This window comes from Canis aureus, chromosome 16 (assembly GCF_053574225.1).
Source record: "Canis aureus isolate CA01 chromosome 16, VMU_Caureus_v.1.0, whole genome shotgun sequence".
In the NCBI taxonomy this organism is placed as follows: domain Eukaryota; kingdom Metazoa; phylum Chordata; class Mammalia; order Carnivora; family Canidae; genus Canis; species Canis aureus.
This window is the reverse complement of record NC_135626.1, coordinates 41,067,141-41,088,767: the sequence shown is the minus strand read 5'-3', so window position 1 is coordinate 41,088,767 and position 21,627 is coordinate 41,067,141. Positions and strand designations below refer to the sequence as shown.

The window sequence follows — 21,627 nt, the reverse complement described above, 5'->3', positions numbered from 1 at the left end:
CTGGCAGCCTTCTGGCAGGTTGCCCTCCAGGAAGGGGGACCCTCTTGGTCAGAGCAATTGTGTACATCATGAGACCATTTGCTAGTTCTTACCTTCCACTTTCCAGCTCCTTCCTGCCACCTCCAGTAAATTTTTATCATATGCAGAAAGAATGAGGCCCTAAAGATACCTGAGCCTGGTAGAAAGCTGACTGAAGAGAAATTGTAGAGTTATCAGATTTCTCAAAAGATTTGAGGATATTTGAGGTGAATACTGTGGACAGAGTATGTGAGTTGCTAGAGATTTGGGTGAGGATCCACTCACTTAGAGACCTGTCTTCTAGAGGCAGGGCTCCATCATTTCCCCTAACTCCTGTCATCTTTCTTTTCAAGAAGTTCTCTAGTTTAACTCAACAAACATTGCCTGAGCCAAGCGCCTCACCTGGCTCTCTGAGGATTCAAAGTTAAATCCGTGTTCTCAGGGACCTCGACAATATAAGTGGGGCAGAGAGGCCAGGCGTTTAACAGCTACGTCAACTGGAGGATCCTTAAATTAAAGCTGAATCCATGTGTACAAATATAAATGAGTTCTTATTTTGTCCTCAGTAGAGATGACTCAAGACTTACTAACGCCCTCTGGAAAATGACCAGCTGAATCTGGGAAGCAATGACGATGGAAAATTATAGAGGCCCCCCCTTTTTTGACAGGTACACTAGCTGGGCACTCCTCAGGCACTTTCTCCACAAACAGAAACTCAAAAGCTTAGGGATCTTGGTTTGGGAAGAACACGAAGGAAAGAGGCCAGAAAGTACAGTCTGGTCTGTTTTTAAATAAGCACGCTGGTTCCAGTGTCCTGGCACCTTCTTCTCCAAGAACAAGATTGACTCACTCACTCGAACAAGTTTATTTGCCGACAGGAAAGTAAAGAGGAAAGGGAGCCAAAAATTTCTTACCAAAAAGAAATACGGACTTCACCTGCATCCAAGTCCTCTATTCTGGTGGGGGCTCTGGGTTCTGTTGAGGAAGGAACTGCCTTTGCCTAACTCAGCTGTCATCACTAGAGAGGGTCCTGTCCGCACACGGTAGCAGAGCTGTGAAACCCAGCTTCCATCCAGGGCTTTGAGCAGGGTAGACTTCTCTGAAGGATGACAGCTCAAACTGCATAAGATACAGTTGTATTTTAAAAAAATGTCTTTGTTTTGGGGGCACCTGGGTGGCTCAGTCAGTTAAGCATCTGCCTTTGGCTCAGGTCAGGATCCCAGGGTCCTGGGATCGAGCCCCCTCATTGGGGTCCCTGCTTGGCATGGAGTCTGCTTCTCCCTCTGCCTCTGCCTCCTGCTCCCCCTGCTTGTGCTCTCTCTCTGTCAAATAAATAAATAAATAAAATCTTTTAAAAAATTAATAAAATGTCTTTGTTTTCTTTTTTTTTTTTTCCTACCAAGTGACCAGCGGGGGTAAGGTGTTTAGGGGTAGACAGTAGACACTGGGCAGACTGACTCTTGTCACCTTTTTCAGTGAGTGACCCAGTTCAAACTTTACGAAAATATGTTGGGAAAAGCAGGTGGAGGGAGAGGTGGGTTAATCATTGTTAGTGGGTGAAAATGGCTGACTTATCTCTGGCATGGTGAGAAAGTTCAGCTTTGGGACCTTGGACTGTGCATCTATTGACCAGGTGGGGGGAGCATGGTCCATGTCTCAGGATGGGCTGGACATTTTGTCCACAGAAAAATACTGGAGGGCATTTGCTTCATCGTAAACAGTTAACTCCCCCACTCACTGCCTTCCTCCTGCCACCCCAGGGTCTGCCTTCTACCAACATCAGATCAATCTTGAGAACCTTCTGGAGGCATAGACAGACCATCCTTTGCCTTCCCGCATCTTCCTTAACCATCCTCCCCAGAGAAGCTCTTGTTCCCTCCAGAGAACATCCTGTTTCCACAAATGGTCAAGCAGCCCCCTCACCGCCAGATGGTAGACAATTTTTCCACTCTTCATTGACCCTTTGGCAGTGCCAAATCATGCAGGCCCTTGGGACATATTCTTGCCCCTAATTAGATCCTTCCTGTCCGGAGTTAAACTTCGTTGATGGTGCACTGCAAAGGCAGAGGCAAGGGAACAAAGTCTCTAATAGTGGTCAGAACTATTTGCAGAAAGCTCATTTTCCCCTTTATTCTGGTTTATACCTCAGAGGCAAAGATGGGCTGTCTGAGGACAGACAGGAAATGTGACTCAAGCTAAGGATCCAGCCCCAACCTGCCATCCCTCCTTGCTTCTTCTCACGGATTCTTTGAAATTCTTTGAAAGAATTGGGACAGAGGAAAGAAGAAGGGGAGGGAAGAGGGAAACGAAGTCCTATGCAGCCAGAGCTCAGCCTGCTGGGAGGTGGAGTGAGCTGGGGACTGCTGGGTAGAGGTGAGTGTGGGGCAGAAGGAGACTTTTGGTTTTCCTTAGGAGATTCTCAGAAACACTGTTGGGCCTCCAGCAGGGTCGGGGTGGGGGCAGCCCAGGAGATGGTCTCTCTTCCACTACTATCACTAGAATTTAAAAGGAAAATAAAAGGTTGCAAAGGAAGATTAAAGAGCTATGTGACCTTGGCTGAGTCTCTACAGTCGTCTGGGTTTTACTTTTGTCAACAGTTAAATAAGACTTGGTGACTATCACCCTGCATTCTGGGTTAACATACCTGAGTCTCTGGGGCTCCCTTGAAAGTAGCTCTAGTGAAGTGGTGCCTGATTTTTAATGACTTAACAGAAGTCAATGACTCATTATTGCTAGAAGGAAAAGACAAATGGATTAATATCTTTTTAACTAAAACATATCTTTTAAGATTTTATTTATTTATGCATGAGAGACACAGAGAGAGGCAGAGACATAGGCAGAGGGAGAAGCAGACTCCCCATGGGGAGCCTGATGCAGGACTCCATCCCAGGACCCCTGGGATCATAACCTGAGCCCAAGGCAGGTGCTCAACTGCTCAACCACCCTGGAGCCCCAACGAAAATATTTTCGAAAGTAATATAGTCATGGGGCACCTGGCTGGCTCCATTGGTGGAGGGGGAGACTCTTGATCTCCAGGAGGAGAGTTTGAGCTTTCCACTGGGTGTAGAGATTATTAAAAAAAAAAAAAAAAGCAACACAGTCACATAGTTTTTAAAAATTCAGAGTTCAAAGGCATATTCAGTGAAGCCACTTCTTCCTCCCACCTCTGGGCACCTTCTAGACACCAGCACTGCCACAGGCAGCACTCCGAGGCCTGCGGGGCGCCAGGAGTCCAGACAGCTCTCGAGGGTGTTCAGTGGAGGGGAGGCACCCCCACACACACACATAGAGGCTGGCAGCCAGCCTGGATCTACACTGGAGGAGGGGGCCGTCCCCTCCCCCTCTTCGGCGCCCCGCATCATTCTCTCCCCCAGCTCTGCCCTGCAGTCTTTTAATCAACTCTTTCCTTAATGGCCGTAGTATTTTCTTCCCAACCCAAACACCGTGTTGCACAGCCGGTTATTACTCCTTCCCTCTTCCGGAGCCCGGCTGGGGGGAGATAATTAGGAAATCAGTAGTCTTGGACCCTCTTAGCCCGCACCTTACCCCCTCTGAGAATTCCCAAATGAGGACCACAATGCAGAGAAAGAGGAAGAGGTGAGGCCTGGAATTGTCCTGAAAACAAACAGTGAGGTCTCCCCGCCCCCCAGGCCTGCAGAGGGCCAAGGAACTATTCTGAGCTATGAAAATACAGCAGGGCTCTGCTAGGAAGTAAACAGCCGGCTGTCCCGCCAACGCCTGTCTCCCTGGACACGAGTCCTGACAGGTCCGGATCTCTGGCCAGCAGGCAGGAGACAGAGAAAGGCAGGGAGAGTCTTGCGTCCCTCCCTCCTCTAGGATGAAAGGGAAAGACGGTATTTGTTTTATTTTTAGGATTTTAAAGATTTCTTTCACTTTCGTAGATTTGAGGTGGAAGGAGGGTGGTCCTGAGGTCAAATACGTCCAGGGGATCTCTCCAGCCTTGAATTCCAGAAAGCCAGGAAGCCTGTTGCTCCCTCCTCAACCCCATGCAAGCTCAGTCTCCTCTGCTCTACTGGGAAGTCACTGTGACCTGCTCACTGTCAAATCTGCTGGTTGGCCTTTTCTCCTCCTTCTCCTTCCTTGATCTTTTGGCCACATCTGACACTTCTGACAGCTGCCTTGAAATGTTCACTCTCTTTGTGTCCAGTGTTGCTCCAGCAAGTTCTCCTTTCCTTTCTCTTCTTCTTCCTCCCCTGGCATGATGCTGGACTCTGCTTGGACAACACCTGGATGTCCCATACAGTCCCAAATTCATGAGTTCCTTCCAGACCTGTTCCTCCTCCAGATTTTCTTGTTCTGTATACACATGTCTTCTGCCATCCTCCGGGCACTGAACCTGGCAACTTTTGAGTCATCCTTGATGCCACGACATTGGGCTCTGACCATATATATTCTACTCTGACTGCTCCCTGTCAGTCTCTCTGCCTAGACCTGCTAGTCACTCCCTTACCTAATGATCTCTTACTCTACTTCTTGTTCCCAGCCCAAGCCACCTGATCGACTACTCGCAAAAGAGCCTTCTTAAAATACAGTTCTTCTCGCTTGTCACCTGAAAAATATTCAGTGGCTCCTCATTGCCTTCAGAATGAAGTTCAAATTCAAGCTTGCTCACAATCAGACCCCAGGTTATTTTTCTAGCCTCATGTTTCCAATCTCTCCTTTATGGACCCAACTCTAGTTGTACAGCAGTTGGGTTTGGATTTCCCAGATGCACCTTGGTTTTCCTAGATTTGCTCTTCCCTCCACCGGAATGCAATTTTTCCCATCCCCATGTGTCCAGATTCTAACCACATTCAAGGGAAAGCTAATAAAGCCTTCCCAACCCACTAATGCTCACCCCTTCTCAGCTGGAAAGGATCACACTGACTTGAGTTTCCCTAGCACTTAACTGTTTCTATCTTGGGGCACTTATATGTTCAAACCTTGCATTGCAGTTGTTTTACATATGTCTCAACTCTTTTCCTGCTAACCTGAGCTCCAAGGGCCACGAAAGCATCCCTTCCAGCCTTCAGAACTGAGCTCTGCTTGTATATCTAATGTCAGCATAGTAGCCTGTGTAGATGGCTGTGATGGTTCTTTCCATCACTGACACATGCCCTCTTGCATTTTGACTTTGCCAGTCTTCCTATCAAGATGTGAAGTTTACATCTCTATCCTTTGAATCTGAGCTTGATCTTGTGCTTTGGCCCATGGGACATTAGGAAATGTGATGCAAATAGAGGCTTGGAAAGCATTCACTCACTAGAGCTTGTCCTTTTTGGGCTGCAGTTGGAAACCTGGGCCACAAAGGAAAGAAGTCAAGGCTGATCTGCTGAGACTCTTTGCTGTAACATGTGACCTGACAGCCAGCCCCAGCCACCAGACATGTGAGTGACACCATCTGAGACCATCCAGGTCCAGTCCATCTGCCAGATATCTGCGGCTATGTGAGTAATCCTGGGTGACTCCAGCAGAAGAACTTCCCCTCTGAGCCCAGCCCAGGTAGTTGACCCAGGGAATAATGAGAAAATAAAATGGTTTGTTTTATGTCATTAAGTCATTAAGCTTCAATGACTTGAAGTCATTTTTATGTCATTTTTAAGTCATTAAGCTTCAAGGTGGTTTGTTACGCAGTAACAGAAATGCCCTGCAGATCCTGGTTAATAAACTATTAAATACTGTCTTGTATTCATTGAGCATTTACTATATGTCAAGAACTGGTTTTGGAAAATTACATGGATTAACTCATTTAATCATCGTAAAAATTCCAAGGTGGATTTTATTACTGTCCCTATCTTACAGGTGTGGAAAGTGAGGTGCAGAGAAATTAAATACATTGCCCAAAGTGTGACATTTGCCAGATCCAAAGGCCAGCAATATGGCTCTAGAAGTCAGACTATGAACACTACACCATGTTGCAGAATGAGGAAAACATGAACTCAATGAGTTGCTGCCTCACAAACACCCTTTCCCACATGCATGCCAAATTCCACAGCATTTGGGGGTCCAATGCTCAGCCTCTCCCTCTAACTCTCTCACCCCATGCTTCCTTGGATCTATCCCAGGCTCTGGGCTTCTCCCATCTATTTCAGGAAAAGCCCAGCATGGGGTACAGATTTAGAGATCTGCCAGTGTCCACCTTCTCAGAAATCCTTCCATCCCATCTCCCCCCTTCCTGTGACCTTTGCTGAATTGTTGGTTCCAGCGATGCCAGTCTCATCTGGAGAGGGAATGCTCAGGCTTGGCGTGTCAGTGTCACCCTTTGGCCCCATGTCCTGACTTAACCTGTATAGTCAGGCTGATTTTTCACTTGGAATCTTTGGGCTTTCTTATATCATCCCTTTTGAGGTAGTCAAAAAGGAAAAATTGGATATGAAATAGCTTTTTACAAGACAGAGAATTACTTGGATATAACAAGAGTTATTGTTCAGATTTCAACAAAGATATATTTAAGCACCCCTAATGGGCATGACACCATCCTAGGCACCAGGACAGTGAGGCCAACAGGACATGGGCTCAGTCTCTTGGGTGGGAAGTGAAGGGAGGATCTGCACAGATAATGAACTAGAATTCAGTAGGTGAACCTCTTTTGTAGGGTTCTGTCCAAAGTACCAAGGAAACAGGGAGAACAAAGCAACTAGATTTGCTCAGGAGGTGTTGAGTTGGATTTTAGAGGATGAATAAGTGAAGGAAGAAGGGAGGAAGGGGGAAGAGGGAGGAACCAGAGGAAGGAAGTGGGGGGTGTGCATGGGTAGAAGTGTGAGTGGATAGGAATGGACTGGGGAAGGATATGTGGTTGGGGCAGTGCTGGACATCAGGATGGCAGGAGTGCTAAAACCAGTTTGTGAATGACCTCATATGTCTGGCAGGGAGTAAGGAGCTCTGAAGATTTGTTTACACATTTATTTTTTTAGAGAGGGATGGAGAGAGAGAGAGCAGGTGCTTGCAAGTGAGGGTGGAGGGACAGAGGGAGAGGGAGAGGGAGAATCTTAAGCACACTCCACACCTAGTGCAGAGCCCGACGTGGGGCTCAGTCTCATGACCCTGAGATCACGACCTGAGCCAAAATCGAGTCAGACACTTAGTGACTGAGCCACCCAGGCGACCCCAAGGAGTTCTGAAGATTTATAAGGATCAGTTGGCCAAGGAAAAACTGTAGGGGAAGAAGGGAAGGAGGGTAGGGATTTGCTTACAGTGAGTTTCTGCTCTAGAAGTTAGATATGAAGTCCAGGCAAGGCTGGGTGGGTTGTGGCATGAGAGTCTGGCTAATGTCTCCAAGTCACTCCATGACGATTCCTTGGTGAATTTGCCATAGTGCAAGGGAAGGACCTAAATCAGAAAACAGATTCATCAGATCACCAAGGGGGATCATCTTTCAGGTAAGATCTAAATTTATGAAAGTAACACCTGCAGGCTAATCTTCATTTACAGTGGCTGTCAAAGCAAAAGCCAATTTTTATCAGACTACCAATTAGTTCATTTACACAAGAGATATAATTGATTTGCCCATTTTCTTCCCATGACCAAGGTGGGAAGCTGGCCCAAGGAGCTGTGAGTCAGAATCAGCAGTTGCTCATGAGGTAGGTTTGACAGTTTCTTGTGCCTCCATCCTCCAAGTGGCTAATGTACTTCCAGGGCTGGATATACCCAGCCTTAGGCCAGGTCCTCTGCTCTAGACATGCTCAGATTGTCCTGCCAGGACAGACTCTGTAATGCTCCTTTTCTGTGCCTTCTGATGAATACATTATATATCTAAGACACATTCTCTGTATATATTTCTGTATCAAGCCTCCTCTGGCAGTCTTGAAACTGAACTACAGTCCCAGGGTTTTCTCAACCTTGGATGCATGTTAGAATTACCAGGGGGGAGGGTGTGGGCGGGATTTAAAAGCTGCTAATATCTGAGCCTCACCCCCAGAGGTCCTGATTTTATTGGTCTGAGGTACAGCCTGGGTATGTAGAGTTTTACAAGTTCCACCAATGATTTAATACACAGTCAAGGTTGAGAGCTTTTGCTTTAAGGCAACTGTGCATATTTCTGCTTTGGTCCATTGAGTGTTGATTTTGCTCTTAGAGGGTCACTTACCATGGGTCAGGTGCCAAGTTCAATGATGCCTCTCAAGCATTGCCTTGTTGAATTCTTTCACCAGGCCTGCTAGGCAGTGAAGAAGAGCAGTGGCATAGGAGAAAACAGTCAGATATAACTGCACAAAGACCTAGGTTCAATCCCAGCCCCATGCTTACTAGCCAGATGACTTGGGGGCAAGATACCTAATCCTTCTGATTCTTAGTTTTCTCATCTGTAAAATGGGAATAATAATATCTGCTTCTCAAGGTTGATGTGAGGCAACAGATGGAAATTAGCTCATCTATGGTAGTCTCCACCATCCTGGCTCCATTTCAATGGAGGAAGCAGGAAAGGCTAAAGCCTCACTGTCTTTGAGGATCCTTAAGAAAGGGGGAGGCCCCCACCCATCATATTTTGGCCCATAGACATAGGTCAAGGAGTATGAGAAACATGCCATGGATAAAAGCCTTATAAATCAATTTCCCTTCACAGAATCCAGATATGGGGAGGAAGAAGAAGAATTCTACAGAAGCTGCAGATCCTGAGTGGAGCAAACATGGATGACCATCAGCCATGGGCCAAGTGCTAGAATGCTAGAATGCTAGAAAGCAGGTGCTACTAGGAGGCCTGCTCATGTGGATAGTGTGTGTGTATGTGTGTGTGTGGTGGGTGAGGTTCTTTCAGTGGGATCTGTAGGTCCAACAGTCCCTAGAAGGGCCCACATTCTTTCCCACTCACCAGGTTCCCCCTACAACTTTGCTGCTCTGACCCTTTGGATCTCTCTGGGCTACATTCCTCAGGGTCTGGATGCTTTTTTTCTTGTGGCTGGGAAGAGTGTGTCCCCAGTAAGGCCTACCAACAAGGCTGTATTGGGGCTTTTCCTGAGAGTTCCTGTGCACATACTTCTTTAGAGTGTCTCAAATTGTTCCCTTTGACCCCAGTGGGGAGCCCCATCACAGCACTCATTGGTTGGCAGGTGGCCACAGTAGCAGAGACCCTCACTCAGACCTCAGCCTGGTGGCACAGGTCCCCTCCCACTATCCTTGCATGTGGAGAAGCAGAGCTGGAACAGCCGGGAGAAGCATCCTTGGCTCCTCCTTAGCATTTGCTTGGTGATGGGGGTGGGGGGTGGGGGTCTGGGGGTGGGGGGTGCAGGGGTGGGGAAGCAAGAGGATAGCGTCTATACCCATTGCAGTTTAAATTTTTTCACACAGGAAAACACAAGAAAGTCAAAAGAGGATATTTATCTGGGCTGAGAGGATAAAGAAACACTAAATCACTGAGCCTAGAAACAAAATGAAGCATCAGCAACTGTCTTAAGCAGCTCTGCCTTAACCCCTTCTCCAGCTGAACGCTCTTCACCATATCATTGCTATTCTTGAATCCAGAACATGGCTGCCATGGCTTTTAGCCTTTGTATGGAGGTCCATTTGCCAGAACTTAGTTCCTTCTGGCTCACCTGGTTGAGCCTGGGGGTGTAGGCGGTTCTTGAGGGAAGCACAAGATTTCCATGGTGTCTGAGCTCCTGGTTTGCTATTTCTCTCTGGTCATAAGCTGAGCTGGACCCAAATCTCTGTGCCCTTATTTACCCTTTTGCCACAGCCTGCCCTTGCCTAGGACTGGGTCGGTGTCCTGGACTTCCTCCTGGGGAGGGAATCCCCTCTCTTCCTGACCCCACAACCCCATTTCTTAGAAAAGAGACTGACAGAAGTAGGTAAGCTGTAGAAGCAGAGATGTGGACACCCTCTACCCCATGGGTTTCTCTGATCTGGAAGTCTGTGAGCCTTACCTCCTCCCTACCGTACTCCTGCCCCCACACTCTTTTCTGGAAAACATTCCAGTTCTTATTTATGCCCATCCATAAATAAGAAGTCCACACCCCAGGAAGGCCAGTGGGGTTGGGAGCCCCTGGGGACTATTGCCTGATCAGACCAAGCTGGTCCCTACCGGGACACCCCTGGCTCATTGGCATGCCTACCCTGATCAGACAGCTCCTGGCCTGGGGACCACGCTCCGGATGCTTTCTGATTCCTCTCTTTGGTGGCATTCTTGTCACCTATACTGGCTGCTGCACAGCAATGGGGGCCACTGTCACTCAAGGCCCTGGGAACATTCCACCCACAAAACCCCCTGAACTGCTACTGTCACTTGACCATCCTACTCCTTCTCAAAAGCAATTGCCACATGGTCTACGTCCATGGCAGGAACTCAGAAGAAGATTATTTGGCAGTATAGACAGGTGACAAGATGACAGGAGGAATATTTTTATTCAGGTAGTAAAAGAAAAGAAATGCCAGGGAGTAGAAGCTGAATTAGCAAGAGGAGGGGAAGGGAAAGGAAGAGGAACAAAGGGAGGATGATGAAAGTGCTAGAATAAGAGGGACACAGGCCTAGTGAGGACCCTGCCCTGGTACTCGAAAGAGCAGCTGGTCTACAGAAGCCTTGTCTTCAAATTCTAGACCCAAGGGCAGAGTAGGAACTGGGCAGGCCCCAGAAAGCTTCTGAATGTACTTAATGACACTGAATTGCACATCTAAAAATGATCAAATTGGGGGTGCCTGGGAGGCTCAGTTGGTTGGGCACCTGCCTTCGGCTCAGCTCATGATCTCAGGGTCCTGGGATGGAGTCCCACATGGGGGTCCCTGCTCAGCAAGGGCCTTCTTCTCTCTCTGCCTCTGCCTCCACCTCCCCCTGCCTAGTGCTCTTTCTTATTCTCCCTCAAATGAAGAAATAAAATCTTGAATGAATGGATAAATGAATAAATAAATGTATGTAAAAATAAACGTAAAATAAATAAATAAATAAGATCAAATTGTACATTTTATGTAATGTATGTTTTAGCACAATAAAAGAAGAAAGGAAAAGTAATAATGATCCCATCATTTTGGAAACCAGTGTACAGTTCCTCAAAAGGTTAAGCATAGAATGACCCTATGACCCAGCAGTTCCATGCTCAGGTGTGTGGACCGAAGAGAAACGAAAACATATGTCCACGTAAGAGCTTGTACATGAATGTTCACAGCAGCATTGTCTACAAAAGGAAACAACCCGAATGGCCATCCGTGGAAGAATGGGTGAACAATATGTGGTCTCTGTGCAGTGGAACAGTGCTCAGCCGCAAAGGACGAAGTACCCACACCTGCTAAGACACAGATGCGCCTCAGAAACGTGGTGCTGGGGGTAAGATGCCAATCACAAAAGACCACACACCGTATGAACCTATACAAAATGTCCAGAATATACACAAATCTATAGTGACAGAAAGACAAGTAGTTGCCTAGAGCCAGGAAGGGGTTGGAGGGAAAAGAGAGTGAGTGCTGACAGGTCTGGGTTTCTTTTTCAGATGATGAAAACACTCTGGAATTGGATAGGGGTGGTGGTTGCACAACTCTGTAAATACACTAAAAACCTCTAACTTGACATATTAACAGTATGGATTTAATGGCATGTGAATCATATCTTGTTTTAAAAAAAGTAAGATTAAAAAACTGTTAGAAGAAATAGGAGTCTTTTGGGAAAAGTTTGGCCTTTAGTCCCGGCTTCAGGGGGCCATTCTTTCTGGCACAGGAACCCAGCAGATCCAGTGACCACAAAGCTGACTGGTGTCTCTGCCCCTCCCCCAGTGCCAGGCATCACAGGCTCAGGAGGCTCCCAGCAGGGAGAGAGTGTCAGGGAGGGCGATAGAAAGGGGGCCTGGGGAGAAGGGGAGGTGAGGAGCTTTGTGGTGGAAGGTAGAAGAAGGCACCAGGCCCCCTGGCCCGGGGCCCACTGTTCCCCTCCCCACACACCCTGGCCCCGGGGCCCCTGGCCACATTCCCCATCCTGGGGGGCCCCCTAGTTGTGAGAGAAGCCCCCGTGGGAGAAGGCAGGGAGGTCTGGGGCACAGGCAGCAGACTGAGGAAGGCAAGCCAGGGGGTTGACCTCGCAGGCCCCGGCATCCTGGTTCCCCTGGAAATAGACAGAGTCTGCAGAATCGAAGGAGGGGTCCTGGTCAAAGAAGTTGTAGGGTCGGAGGAAGAAGCCCACAGCGTTGCCCACAGTCACCGTGTTTGGAACATCTTCTGCATGAGGGATGTGCAGGAAACCAGCTGTCACCCAGGCCACCAAGTCCTGGCAAGGGAGAAGAAGAGGACCTGAGGCCTGGCTTTGTGAAAGATATACCTGCCTCCTACAGCCTTGGATGTGAGGATTCAGCTCACCAACCCAGGAGAAACGTGAAATCACAAGTTTTCTTTGTTTTTGATTTTTGGCTTTTTTTCTTAGTAGGTTCTAAAGACCCCCAAGGAATCTGGCTTGGGAGTGAACCAGGCAGCTCATCCTTGCTTGCCTCACCTCCCCCTCTTGCCTCTACCTCCTCCTCCCTCTCAGCTGACCTGCCCTGCAATGGTCTCATTATTGATGAAGTCAGTGAAATCCACAGTGGGAGTCCAAGGGTCATTCAAATTGTAGATGCTGGTGCTGCTGGGCTCTTCTTCCTTCCGCTGCGTTACGGCCAGCTGGTACCTACGGGAGATGTGGATTAGGTCCCGAGGTCATCAACCTGTCCTACTGCCCGAGGCCACCCTGAAGAGGGAGCACAGGGGGAAACTAGCACAAAGGTCTCACGGTGTCGAGCCTCTTTATCAGTCTCTGTACACTTGTTCTCTTTCTCTCTCTCTGTCCCATAGGGTTCTTGAGTTTATTCAATACCCCGTTTCTCCAACATCAACCGGCCCATTGTTCAGACCTCAGATAGGACAGTCATCCTCACACATCCATCCAGATCCGAGCCCGCACCCTGGATGCATGTGTCTAGACTGATTCCCATCTTGAGTCAATTCCATGATGTCAAATGCCCGGATTTTAGGGCATATTCCCTCAGACCTGTGTTCCTCTCTTATTCTTTGTTTTTTCCTCCAACTTTTATTGCAAACATTGGAAACATGCAGAAAAGCTGAAAGAATGGCACTGTGAACACCCATGTACCTCCAACCTAGATTCCACCTTCAACATTTTTTTATTTTATTTTATTTTATTTTTTTATTTTTTATTTTTTTTTATTATTTTTTTTATTGGTGTTCAATTTACTAACATACAGAATAACACCCAGTGCCCGTCACCCATTCACTCCCACCCCCCGCCCTCCTCCCCTTCTACCACCCCTAGTTCGTTTCCCAGAGTTAGCAGTCTTTACGTTCTGTCTCCCTTTCTGACACTTCCCACACATTTCTTCTCCCTTCCCTTATTTTCCCTTTCACTATTATTTATATTCCCCAAATGAATGAGAACATATAATGTTTGTCCTTCTCCGACTGACTTACTTCACTCAGCATAATACCCTCCAGTTCCATCCACGTTGAAGCAAATGGTGGGTATTTGTCATTTCTAATAGCTGAGTAATATTCCATTGTATACATAAACCACATCTTCTTTATCCATTCATCTTTCGTTGGACACCGAGGCTCCTTCCACAGTTTGGCTATCGTGGCCATTGCTGCTAGAAACATCGGGGTGCAGGTGTCCCGGCGTTTCATTGCATTTGTATCTTTGGGGTAAATCCCCAACAGTGCAATTGCTGGGTCGTAGGGTCAACATTTTTTTATATTTGAGTTAGCTTGGAGCTCTCCATCTCTCCATCCATACAGTAGGCTTCGTTTTGAGTGACACTAAGATTGTGGCCACAGGAGTGTATGTGTGTGTGTGTGTTTGTGTGTGTGTGATTGTGTATGTGCCTGCACACCCACAGGAGGTGGGGCAAGGTAGCTTCTCAGCAACATGGGCCCTTCTTACAGTCCACCCCCTCCAGCCATTGACACCCCGTCACTCACCTCCCCCAGCTGAAGGCTCTCTCCAGGGAGCTGTTCTGGGGCAGCGGCTCCCCTGCAAAGCTGAGCAACTGGATGCGGTAGCCCCGTGGATGACCCCACTTGTTGCTGTGGTTGCTGGCCAGGTACACGTAACGGGGTGGGGTGCCCCCCAGGGGGAAGGTGGCCTGCTCCTCAGTCTCCAGAAGCTTCCTGGTCACCTGCAGCCTCTGCATCTGGTGTTCGGGGCTCCAGGGTACCGCCGTGGGGACATAGGTCATGTCCTCAGCCCAGACCCAGTTCTCTAGTCCTGCCAGGGTGGGGTGGAGGTGGGAGGGAGGGCTGGTCACGCTGCTGCCCTGTCCCCTCTGGACTGTGTCTCCTGCCCACCACTCACAGCTTCAGAGTGGGGGCCAAGGAGAAACCCAGAACTGACTGAGCCCCTTCTTCCCTTCCCTCTCCTCAAGCTATATCCTGGATCCAAAGATTTGGAGAAGGTCTTTCTGCCTGATGTCATCTCTGATAATAATCTCAGATACCTTGTGACTGGACCTCCACTGACTTCTCCCTTTGAGGGCCTACAAGGTTAGAGCAGCCTAGCAGGCAATGTGCAGAGTCAGATTCCTTCTGACCCAAGGAAAGGGTCTATGTCTCATGTCTGAAGCCCTATAGCATCACCAGAACACCCTTATCATGAAAATAATAGTAGCTGTATCTCACATTTATTACTCCTCAAGGAGCTCTCCACTGGCAGGGCGTTGATGCTTTACTTGTACGACAGCCTTATGAAGGAGGAACTACATTTGTCCCCATTGTATAGATGGGACAACTGAGACTTTGAGAATTTAAGGAATGTGCTCTCGTTTGTCATCAAGGGAATGTGGTTAGTATGGTGGTAGTGCTGGGGACCCAGGTCTTACTCTGGGTCTGCATGGCCCACACAGCAGCACACAGAGGAAAGCAACATAGAGAGGCCCCACCACGCACAGACAGCAGACATGAGGGCCAGAGGGAAGGAAAATTAGAGCCTGTGCCCAATGTTGCTGGAGTTTGGGAGTGTTTCCTATCATTTGAGGCTTGGCAAGGAATTAAGAGCAGGGCCAAAGGCATAGTCTGCTCCCTGAACTCTGGGAGTTTTGAATGATTTTATTAGTATCTAACTAGGTATCATAGTAGCAGTCAACTTAAGTGATCTGAAACCAAAGAACAGTAAACACATGCCAAAGCTCTCTTCATACCTCCAAGGACCAGAAGAGAGCAGAGACGAAATAAGTAGACTCTCAGTTGCCTTTTGCAGATTCACTGTCCCCCGTCCACACCTCAGGGTTTCTACTCATAGGTGACAATTAAAGGCCAAGAGTTCTTTCTAGTACATCCACACAGTGGGCTCATATAGACAATGACAGCAACAATGGCTAACACTCCCTACTACATGTCAGGCACCGTTCAAAGTGTTTGAAGAGACATCCTCTCTTAGGTGTGGAGATAAAGAGAGAAGTGTGTGCCAGGTAGAATGTATACATATATTTTCTAGCTAAGTCCAATGAGCGAGCCTCAAAGCAATGACATCCAGTGATAATGAGCACTCCTGGTACCCAGGTTTTGGTTTCTAAACGGTATCCTCCAATAAAAAGGAACCAGAGCTCCTTGGAGAAGTGATTGGATTCCAGGGCTGGAGCAGCGAAAATACAAGATCAAACTGGAACAGATATCGGTGTCAAAAAGTAAAGAAGCACTCAAAAAAGGATGGAGTCATGTCAAAAGGACACAGGAACCAACCAGAAGCATTTTCCAATGGCCAACACTGGAACAGTTCAAGGAACAAAATAAATGATACTGCTGGGTTATAACCCTTAGAATAAAATAAATATCCATGAATCTATGCAGTTATGAATAACTACACACATAAATAAATGTAAAAGGAGGATAACTTTTCCTTATGGAGAATTCTAGTTAATAAATGGGTAAAGAATAAGGAAAAATTTTGAAATGGCCAGCAAATTAATACATTAATTAAATTATCTATTAAATTATTTGCATTAATAATTCTTGCAAAAAAAAGTACAATCTTGATCTAAACATGAGAAAATAACAGAGAAATCCAATTTGAGAAACACTGTACAAAATAATGACCAAGGGCAGCCGGGGTGGCTCAGTGGTTTAGTGCTGCCTTCAGCCCAGGGTGAGATCCTGGAGACCCGGGATCAAGTCCCACATCAGGCTCCCTGTATGGAGCCTGCTTATCTCTCTGCCTTGTGTCTCTGCCTCTCTCTCTCTGTGTCTCTCATGAATAAATAAAACAAAATAATGACCAATCTCTTCCTTAGGTCAAGGTCATGAAAGACAAGAAAAGCCTAAGAAGCTGTCATAGATTGGAGGAAACTAAGGAGAAAAGTCACCTACATGCACAGTGAGATCTTGGATTAGAACTGAAACAGAAAAAGAGAGATATTGAAAGAACTAATGAAACCCTAATAAGGTCTGTTGTTTAGTTAATAGTACTGTAATAATGCTAATCTCCTGGCTTTGATTGCCATGCTGGGTTAGGTAAGATGTTAACATTAGGGGGAGCTGGGTGAAGAGTACATGGGAACTGGACAATGTTTGCAAATTTTCTTAAGTCTAAAATTTTTAAAAAGATTTTATTTATTCATGAGAGACACAGAGAGAAGCAGAGACATAGGCAGAGGGAGAAACAGGCTCCCCATGGGGAGCTCTATGCAGGACTCGATCCCAGGACCATGGGATCATGCCCTGAGCCGAACAGCTGAGCCACCCAGGTGCCCTCCTAATTCTAAAATATTTCAAAAGAGAAAGAGAAAGCATATGTGGCAACTGGATGGCTCAGTTGAAAGAGCCTGTGACTCACAATCTCAGAGTTGTGAATTCGAGTCCCATACTGGGTGTAAAGATGTAGAGATTACTGAAATAAATTAGTTGGTTTTTTTTTTTTTAAAGAGAAAGTGTTTTAAAGTACTCATCATTAATCCTCAAATAGTCTTAATGAAGAATGCATGGTTACATCATTTTTACACTTGGGTAAACTGAAGTACAGAGCAGTTAATCATAAAAATGTTTCTATCATATACATTTTTCAAGGCACTCCACATGTTCTCCACTCCTACATTAGAATGTAAGCTTTTTGAGAGCAAAGATGTTGTTTCTTTTGTTAAATTGCATTAGTGCAGTGATTGACACAAATATGTGTTCATGGGGTGCCTGGGTAGCCAGTTAGTTAGGTGTCTGACTCTTGATTTCAGCTCAGATCATGATCACAAGGTCATGAGATTGAGCCCTGCATTAGGCTCCATGTTGGTTGTAGAACCTGCTGAAGATTCTTTTTCCCTCTCCCTCTTCCCTTCTCCTCACTCCATGTCTCTTAAAAAAAAACTCAACTATTTGTTGCTTGTATGAGTGATACGTTGTTACATGAAAAAACAGAAATAGCAAAATATATATACATTATGATCCAAATTGGTAATACAAATTCTAAATATTTATATCAGTATCTCAGATTTATAGATAGTATACAATATAATAAATGTTAAAATTTATTAAATATTGCAGATGACATATTTAAAAATATGGAAGAATTTTTTTTAAGTATAGAAGAATAATCGATCTGCTAAAGGTAAAAATCTCTGAGGAATCTTTCTTTTTCTTTTTCTTTTTTTTTGTTCCTGTTTTTGTTTTTATTTTATTTTATTTTTTTTAAATTTTTTAAAAAATTTTTATTTATTTGTGATAGTCACAGAGAGAGAGAGAGAATGAGGCAGAGACACAGGCAGAGGGAGAAGCAGGCTCCATGCACCGGGAGCCCGACGTGGGATTCGATCCCGGGTCTCCAGGAACGCGCCCTGGGCCAAAGGCAGGCACCAAACCGCTGCGCCACCCAGGGATCCCCTTGTTTTTATTTTAGTTCGATTTGCCAACATATAGTATAAGGAATCTGACTTTCACATTTACTTCATATGCTTTTATATATATATATGTACATATATATATAAATATTTTATTTATTTATTTGAGAGAGAGAGAAAACACATGCAAGAGTACAAACAGGCAAGAGGCAGAGGGAGAGGGAGAGGCAGACTCCCACTGAGCAGGGAGCCCCATGTGGGGCTCAATCCCAGGACCCTGGGATCATGACCTGAGCCGAAGGCAGATGCTTAACCGACTGAGCCGCCTAGTTGCCCCATATGCTTCTATTTTAATGTTTGAGTGAGGATGCTTAAAGCTAGACATGGAGACCTCAGCCCCCTCTGCTGGAATCCTTGCTTCCCCAGGGATGTCTTACCTCCTACATCCAGATCCACCTTGAAGTGGGCACTGTGGGTGTGGACGGTACCCAGCGTGTGTTCCCCAACCTGGTTCCCATAACTTTGGGCAGCACCAAAGAGGAATGTTGAGCTGATGTAGCCAGTGGCATGGAGTCGGACTTCTATGGCCCCATTGGGGTGGAAGACCATATCCCACACATAATCATAATTGAGCATGGTTGACACAGATCTGACAACCAGCACTGTCTCTGCAAGGCCCCCAAAATAGTGGGAGTGGATATCTGAGTGGTGTCGCCTCAAGGGGAGGCCCTGGTTCTGTTCAAACACACAAATGGCATCCCGTATTGTCTTGGGGGTGTGGGACTCCAGAAGGAAGTGCCAGTCCACATAGGTGGCCAGGTAGGGGCAGTCCACCCCCCGGGTCAGAGTTGAAGAGAAGTGACCCAAGCCAAATCCACCATCTGTATACCGGCTTCGCAGAGCAGAAGGAGAATTTCCACCATAGATGGCCAAGGCCTCTTGGAGGCTGATCTCATAAGCTAGTCGGTCTCCCTGGAAGCGGATGTCAAAGATCCTGGGGCCACTGAAAGCTCCAAGGCCAAAGGAGAAAGTCCACAATGAGGAGCTCACTCGACTGCCCTGGACACTGAAACGGGGACCCTGGGGTAGGAACTGCAGAGGAGGAGCTGGACCCGGAGGCACCTGGGACTTGAGGGACCAGGACCCACCTGTGCCATTGTCTGGGACCAGCACCACATTCACCAGGCCCGCCTCAAACTGGTCCTCCAGATGGGCCAAACTGTCATAGTAGCGGCCTTGAAAGAACACCTTCTGGATGGTCCAGCGGGCAGGGTCCAGAGCCTTGTGGTCTACCAGCAACTCCAACCCCACGGGATGCAGGAAAAACCCAGCCCCTGAGATGTTGTAGTAGAGGCCAAACCAGGTGGCCCTGTCCCCTGACTGCAGACCTCGGGGGGCCGTGTTCATCGTCACCAGATTCCGTCCTTGGCGTTTGTAGAAGCAGCAGTGGTGGAGGAGCCCAGCAGCCTGGGGCAGCTCCCTGTCGAAGATCAGCTGGTCTATGTCCAGGTACTCCCGGATCAGCACGGGGCGTCGGTGATAGGGCAGGGGGCCCCCGTGACGCTCCACTGTCACATCCCGCAGGTGGGTGGGGTGAGGCAGCGGCCCCACCACCAGCTCACTCACATTGGGCTGGGGTTGTCCACCAAAGAAGACGATGGCCAGTGCCTCCCGGGCAGGCGGGGGGCTCCCCCTATCCAGGTGGGCCAGGGCTGCAGCCTTGGGGGGCAAGTGCAGCTCCACCGAGAAGACGCAGTTGTCCGAGGGGCGGGCCTGGGCTGCATCCACCAGGCCTGGCCCTAGCTGCTGGGTCAGGAAGCTCATCACAGCTGTCAGCTCCTCTCGGCTCAGGTCTGCAAACAGCTGGCTCTGGCTGGGGTGTGTCCAGGGCTGGGCGCTGGGGGACACAGCGGGGCAGTGGAGGGGCTGGCCGGGTTCACATTCCCTCTCCACTCCTTTCTCTCTTCCACCTTCACCCATGCCTGTCACCAGAACACTACATAGGCACAAAATAATGAAGACAGCCATAATTAAATCTCCTGTACTGTCCTTACGCTCCGGAATCCTTACGAAGAAATGGAAATAGAAAGATAAAAGACAATGGGACCTGGGTGCAGGATGTGTCTTTGAGTCTCTGGAGTTTCCTGGTCTCTGAGCAGTGCTGCTGGGCAAGAGGCCTGATGGGCACATTGAAGATAAGCTGCCAGAAAAAAAAAAAAAAAAGATAAGCTGCCAGGGGCAGATGGTGGTATGGGGGTGGAGGTGGAGCTGGAGGGGGCCAGGGGTCAGGCCAAGCTTGGGAGGTGGGGCTGAAGTTGGAACCTGGACTTTAAGTGGCCCACATATGCCTCTGTCCTCTTGTTCCAAATCAAACAGTCAGGGTCAGGGTTGGCGAACCAAGTTGGGGGAAGGGTGGGTTTTGGAAATAACAGAGCTGGAGGGAGGCAAGAGAAAGAAGTAACATGGACAGAAAAGGACAGTCCTTGGGTTCTTCTTCTATCCTCCAGTGGAATCTTTTTCTTTGCTACCAGGCTGCAAGTGAAACTTGCCTGCCCACACCTCTCCAGCTGGATTCCCTCCTTCCCCCCAGGTTCTGCTTCTCATCACACTCTCCTACTCCTCAACAGCTATCAGCCAGAACCCAGGCATCCCTATTTTCTTGTTTTTAAAGATTGGATTTTTAAGTAACTTCTACACCCAATGTGGGGCTCAAACTCACAATCCGGAGATCCAGAGGCACACACTCCACCAACTGAGCCAGCCAGGAACCCGACAATTCAGCTATATTTTGATATGGAAACCCAAAGGGTTTTCCTTTACCTTGTTCTTTAAAGTGGTAGGGGCAGTGGCGCCCATTCCAAAGTGGTGCGAAAGGCAGGGTCATGCCCTGTTCCAGCAAAGCAAGCCCTCAGTGTCCTCAAGGAAAATGGGAACTGTTTTTTTCTTTTGCTGAGTTGGTTTTCATAGTCTGCAGAAGCTTTTGTGGGAAAAAAAAAAAAAAGCATTTTAAATATTTTTATTTTTTTATTATATTTTTAAAAGATTTTATTTATTTATTAGAGACAGAGAGAGACAGAGAGAGAGAGAGAGGCAGAGACAGGCAGAGGGAGAAGCAGGCTCCATGCAGGGAGCCCGATGTGGGACTCGAGCCCGGGTCTCCAGGATGATGCCCTGGGCCGAAGGTGGCGCTAAACCGCTGAGCCACTGGGGCTGCCATGCCCAAATATTTTTAATTAAAAAAAATTTTTTTGAAACCATTTTGATGGGGGCAATTGTGTCGCTCAATGGTTGGCCATCTACCTTCAGCTCAGGTCATGATACTGGGGTCCTGGGATCGAGTCCCACGTCGGGCTCCCCACAGGGAGCCTGCTTCTCCCTCTGCCTATGTCTCTGTCTCTCCTGAATAAATAAATAATTAATTATTAAAAAAGAAAACATTTTGATGAACAAACACGAAATGTTTGATAAACAATCTAGAAAACATAAAGGACTATACAGTGACAAATGCACTACCCTTTTGTCCCTCAGATTCCCTCCGCAGAAACAACTGCTTTAACCAGTATCTCATGGGTCATCTGGGCTATTTTGGGGTGACAGAAAAAGGAGGGTACAGGGCTTTGGCACAGGAGAAAGTGGATGTGGGTCAACCCTGATGGCAGGTCCCTCTTCCCATCACCCCTCTAGCAAGGCTGGCCTCAGAGTCATAGAAAGTGAACATAATCATGGTGACTGCTGTCACCTGAAGACTAGCTGACTACCACCCCCCAATCCCAGACTACAGAGTCTTCCCTAACCCTGAAGACCATCACCCCCCACAAGCACGCCCATAATTGAATTTCCTACCAACCAGGTACAATGGCACGGAGCCTGATATAGAAACATAAAGAAACAGGACATT

The 21,627-nt window shown here is 47.4% G+C and overlaps 1 protein-coding gene and 1 long non-coding RNA gene across 4 annotated transcripts; one reads left to right on the top strand and one right to left on the bottom strand.

Moving 5' to 3' along the window:
* The first annotated feature begins 2,051 nt into the window (after positions 1-2,051).
* LOC144286651 (uncharacterized) lies at positions 2,052-10,891 on the top strand. 2 transcript variants are annotated; one of them, XR_013354615.1, is made up of 4 exons: positions 2,053-2,391; positions 5,308-5,465; positions 8,579-8,698; positions 9,301-10,891. It is a non-coding gene; the product is annotated as an uncharacterized LOC144286651 (long non-coding RNA). The 2 variants fall into 2 exon arrangements; XR_013354616.1 differs by lacking the exon at positions 9,301-10,891 and having other exon boundaries at positions 2,052-2,391; positions 5,308-5,520; positions 8,579-9,202.
* LOC144286650 (amine oxidase [copper-containing] 3-like) lies at positions 10,889-21,106 on the bottom strand. 2 transcript variants are annotated; one of them, XM_077853366.1, is made up of 6 exons: positions 21,030-21,106; positions 20,550-20,706; positions 18,167-19,929; positions 13,894-14,179; positions 12,438-12,589; positions 12,063-12,196 (listed from the first exon to the last, which is right to left on the bottom strand). In XM_077853366.1, the coding sequence occupies exons 3-5, from the start codon at positions 19,917-19,919 to the stop codon at positions 12,451-12,453; spliced, it is 2,178 nt and encodes a 725-aa protein (XP_077709492.1). In that variant the 5' UTR covers positions 19,920-19,929; positions 20,550-20,706; positions 21,030-21,106; the 3' UTR covers positions 12,063-12,196; positions 12,438-12,450. The 2 variants fall into 2 exon arrangements, with proteins under 2 accessions (XP_077709491.1, XP_077709492.1); XM_077853365.1 differs by lacking the exon at positions 21,030-21,106 and having other exon boundaries at positions 10,889-12,196; positions 12,460-12,589.
* Between the last annotated feature and the right edge of the window lie 521 nt (positions 21,107-21,627).

Coding starts and splice junctions, on each gene's coding strand:
- LOC144286650 (XM_077853365.1), bottom strand. CDS start 19,919: ATGTGCCCATCAGGCCTCTTGCCCAGCAGCACTGCTCAGAGACCAGGA. Junction 12,590..13,893: donor AGAGCCTTCAGCTGGGGGAG/GTGAGTGACGGG, acceptor CATCTCCCGTAG/GTACCAGCTGGCCGTAACGC. Junction 12,197..12,459: donor ATGAGACCATTGCAGGGCAG/GTCAGCTGAGAG, acceptor CTCCCTTGCCAG/GACTTGGTGGCCTGGGTGAC.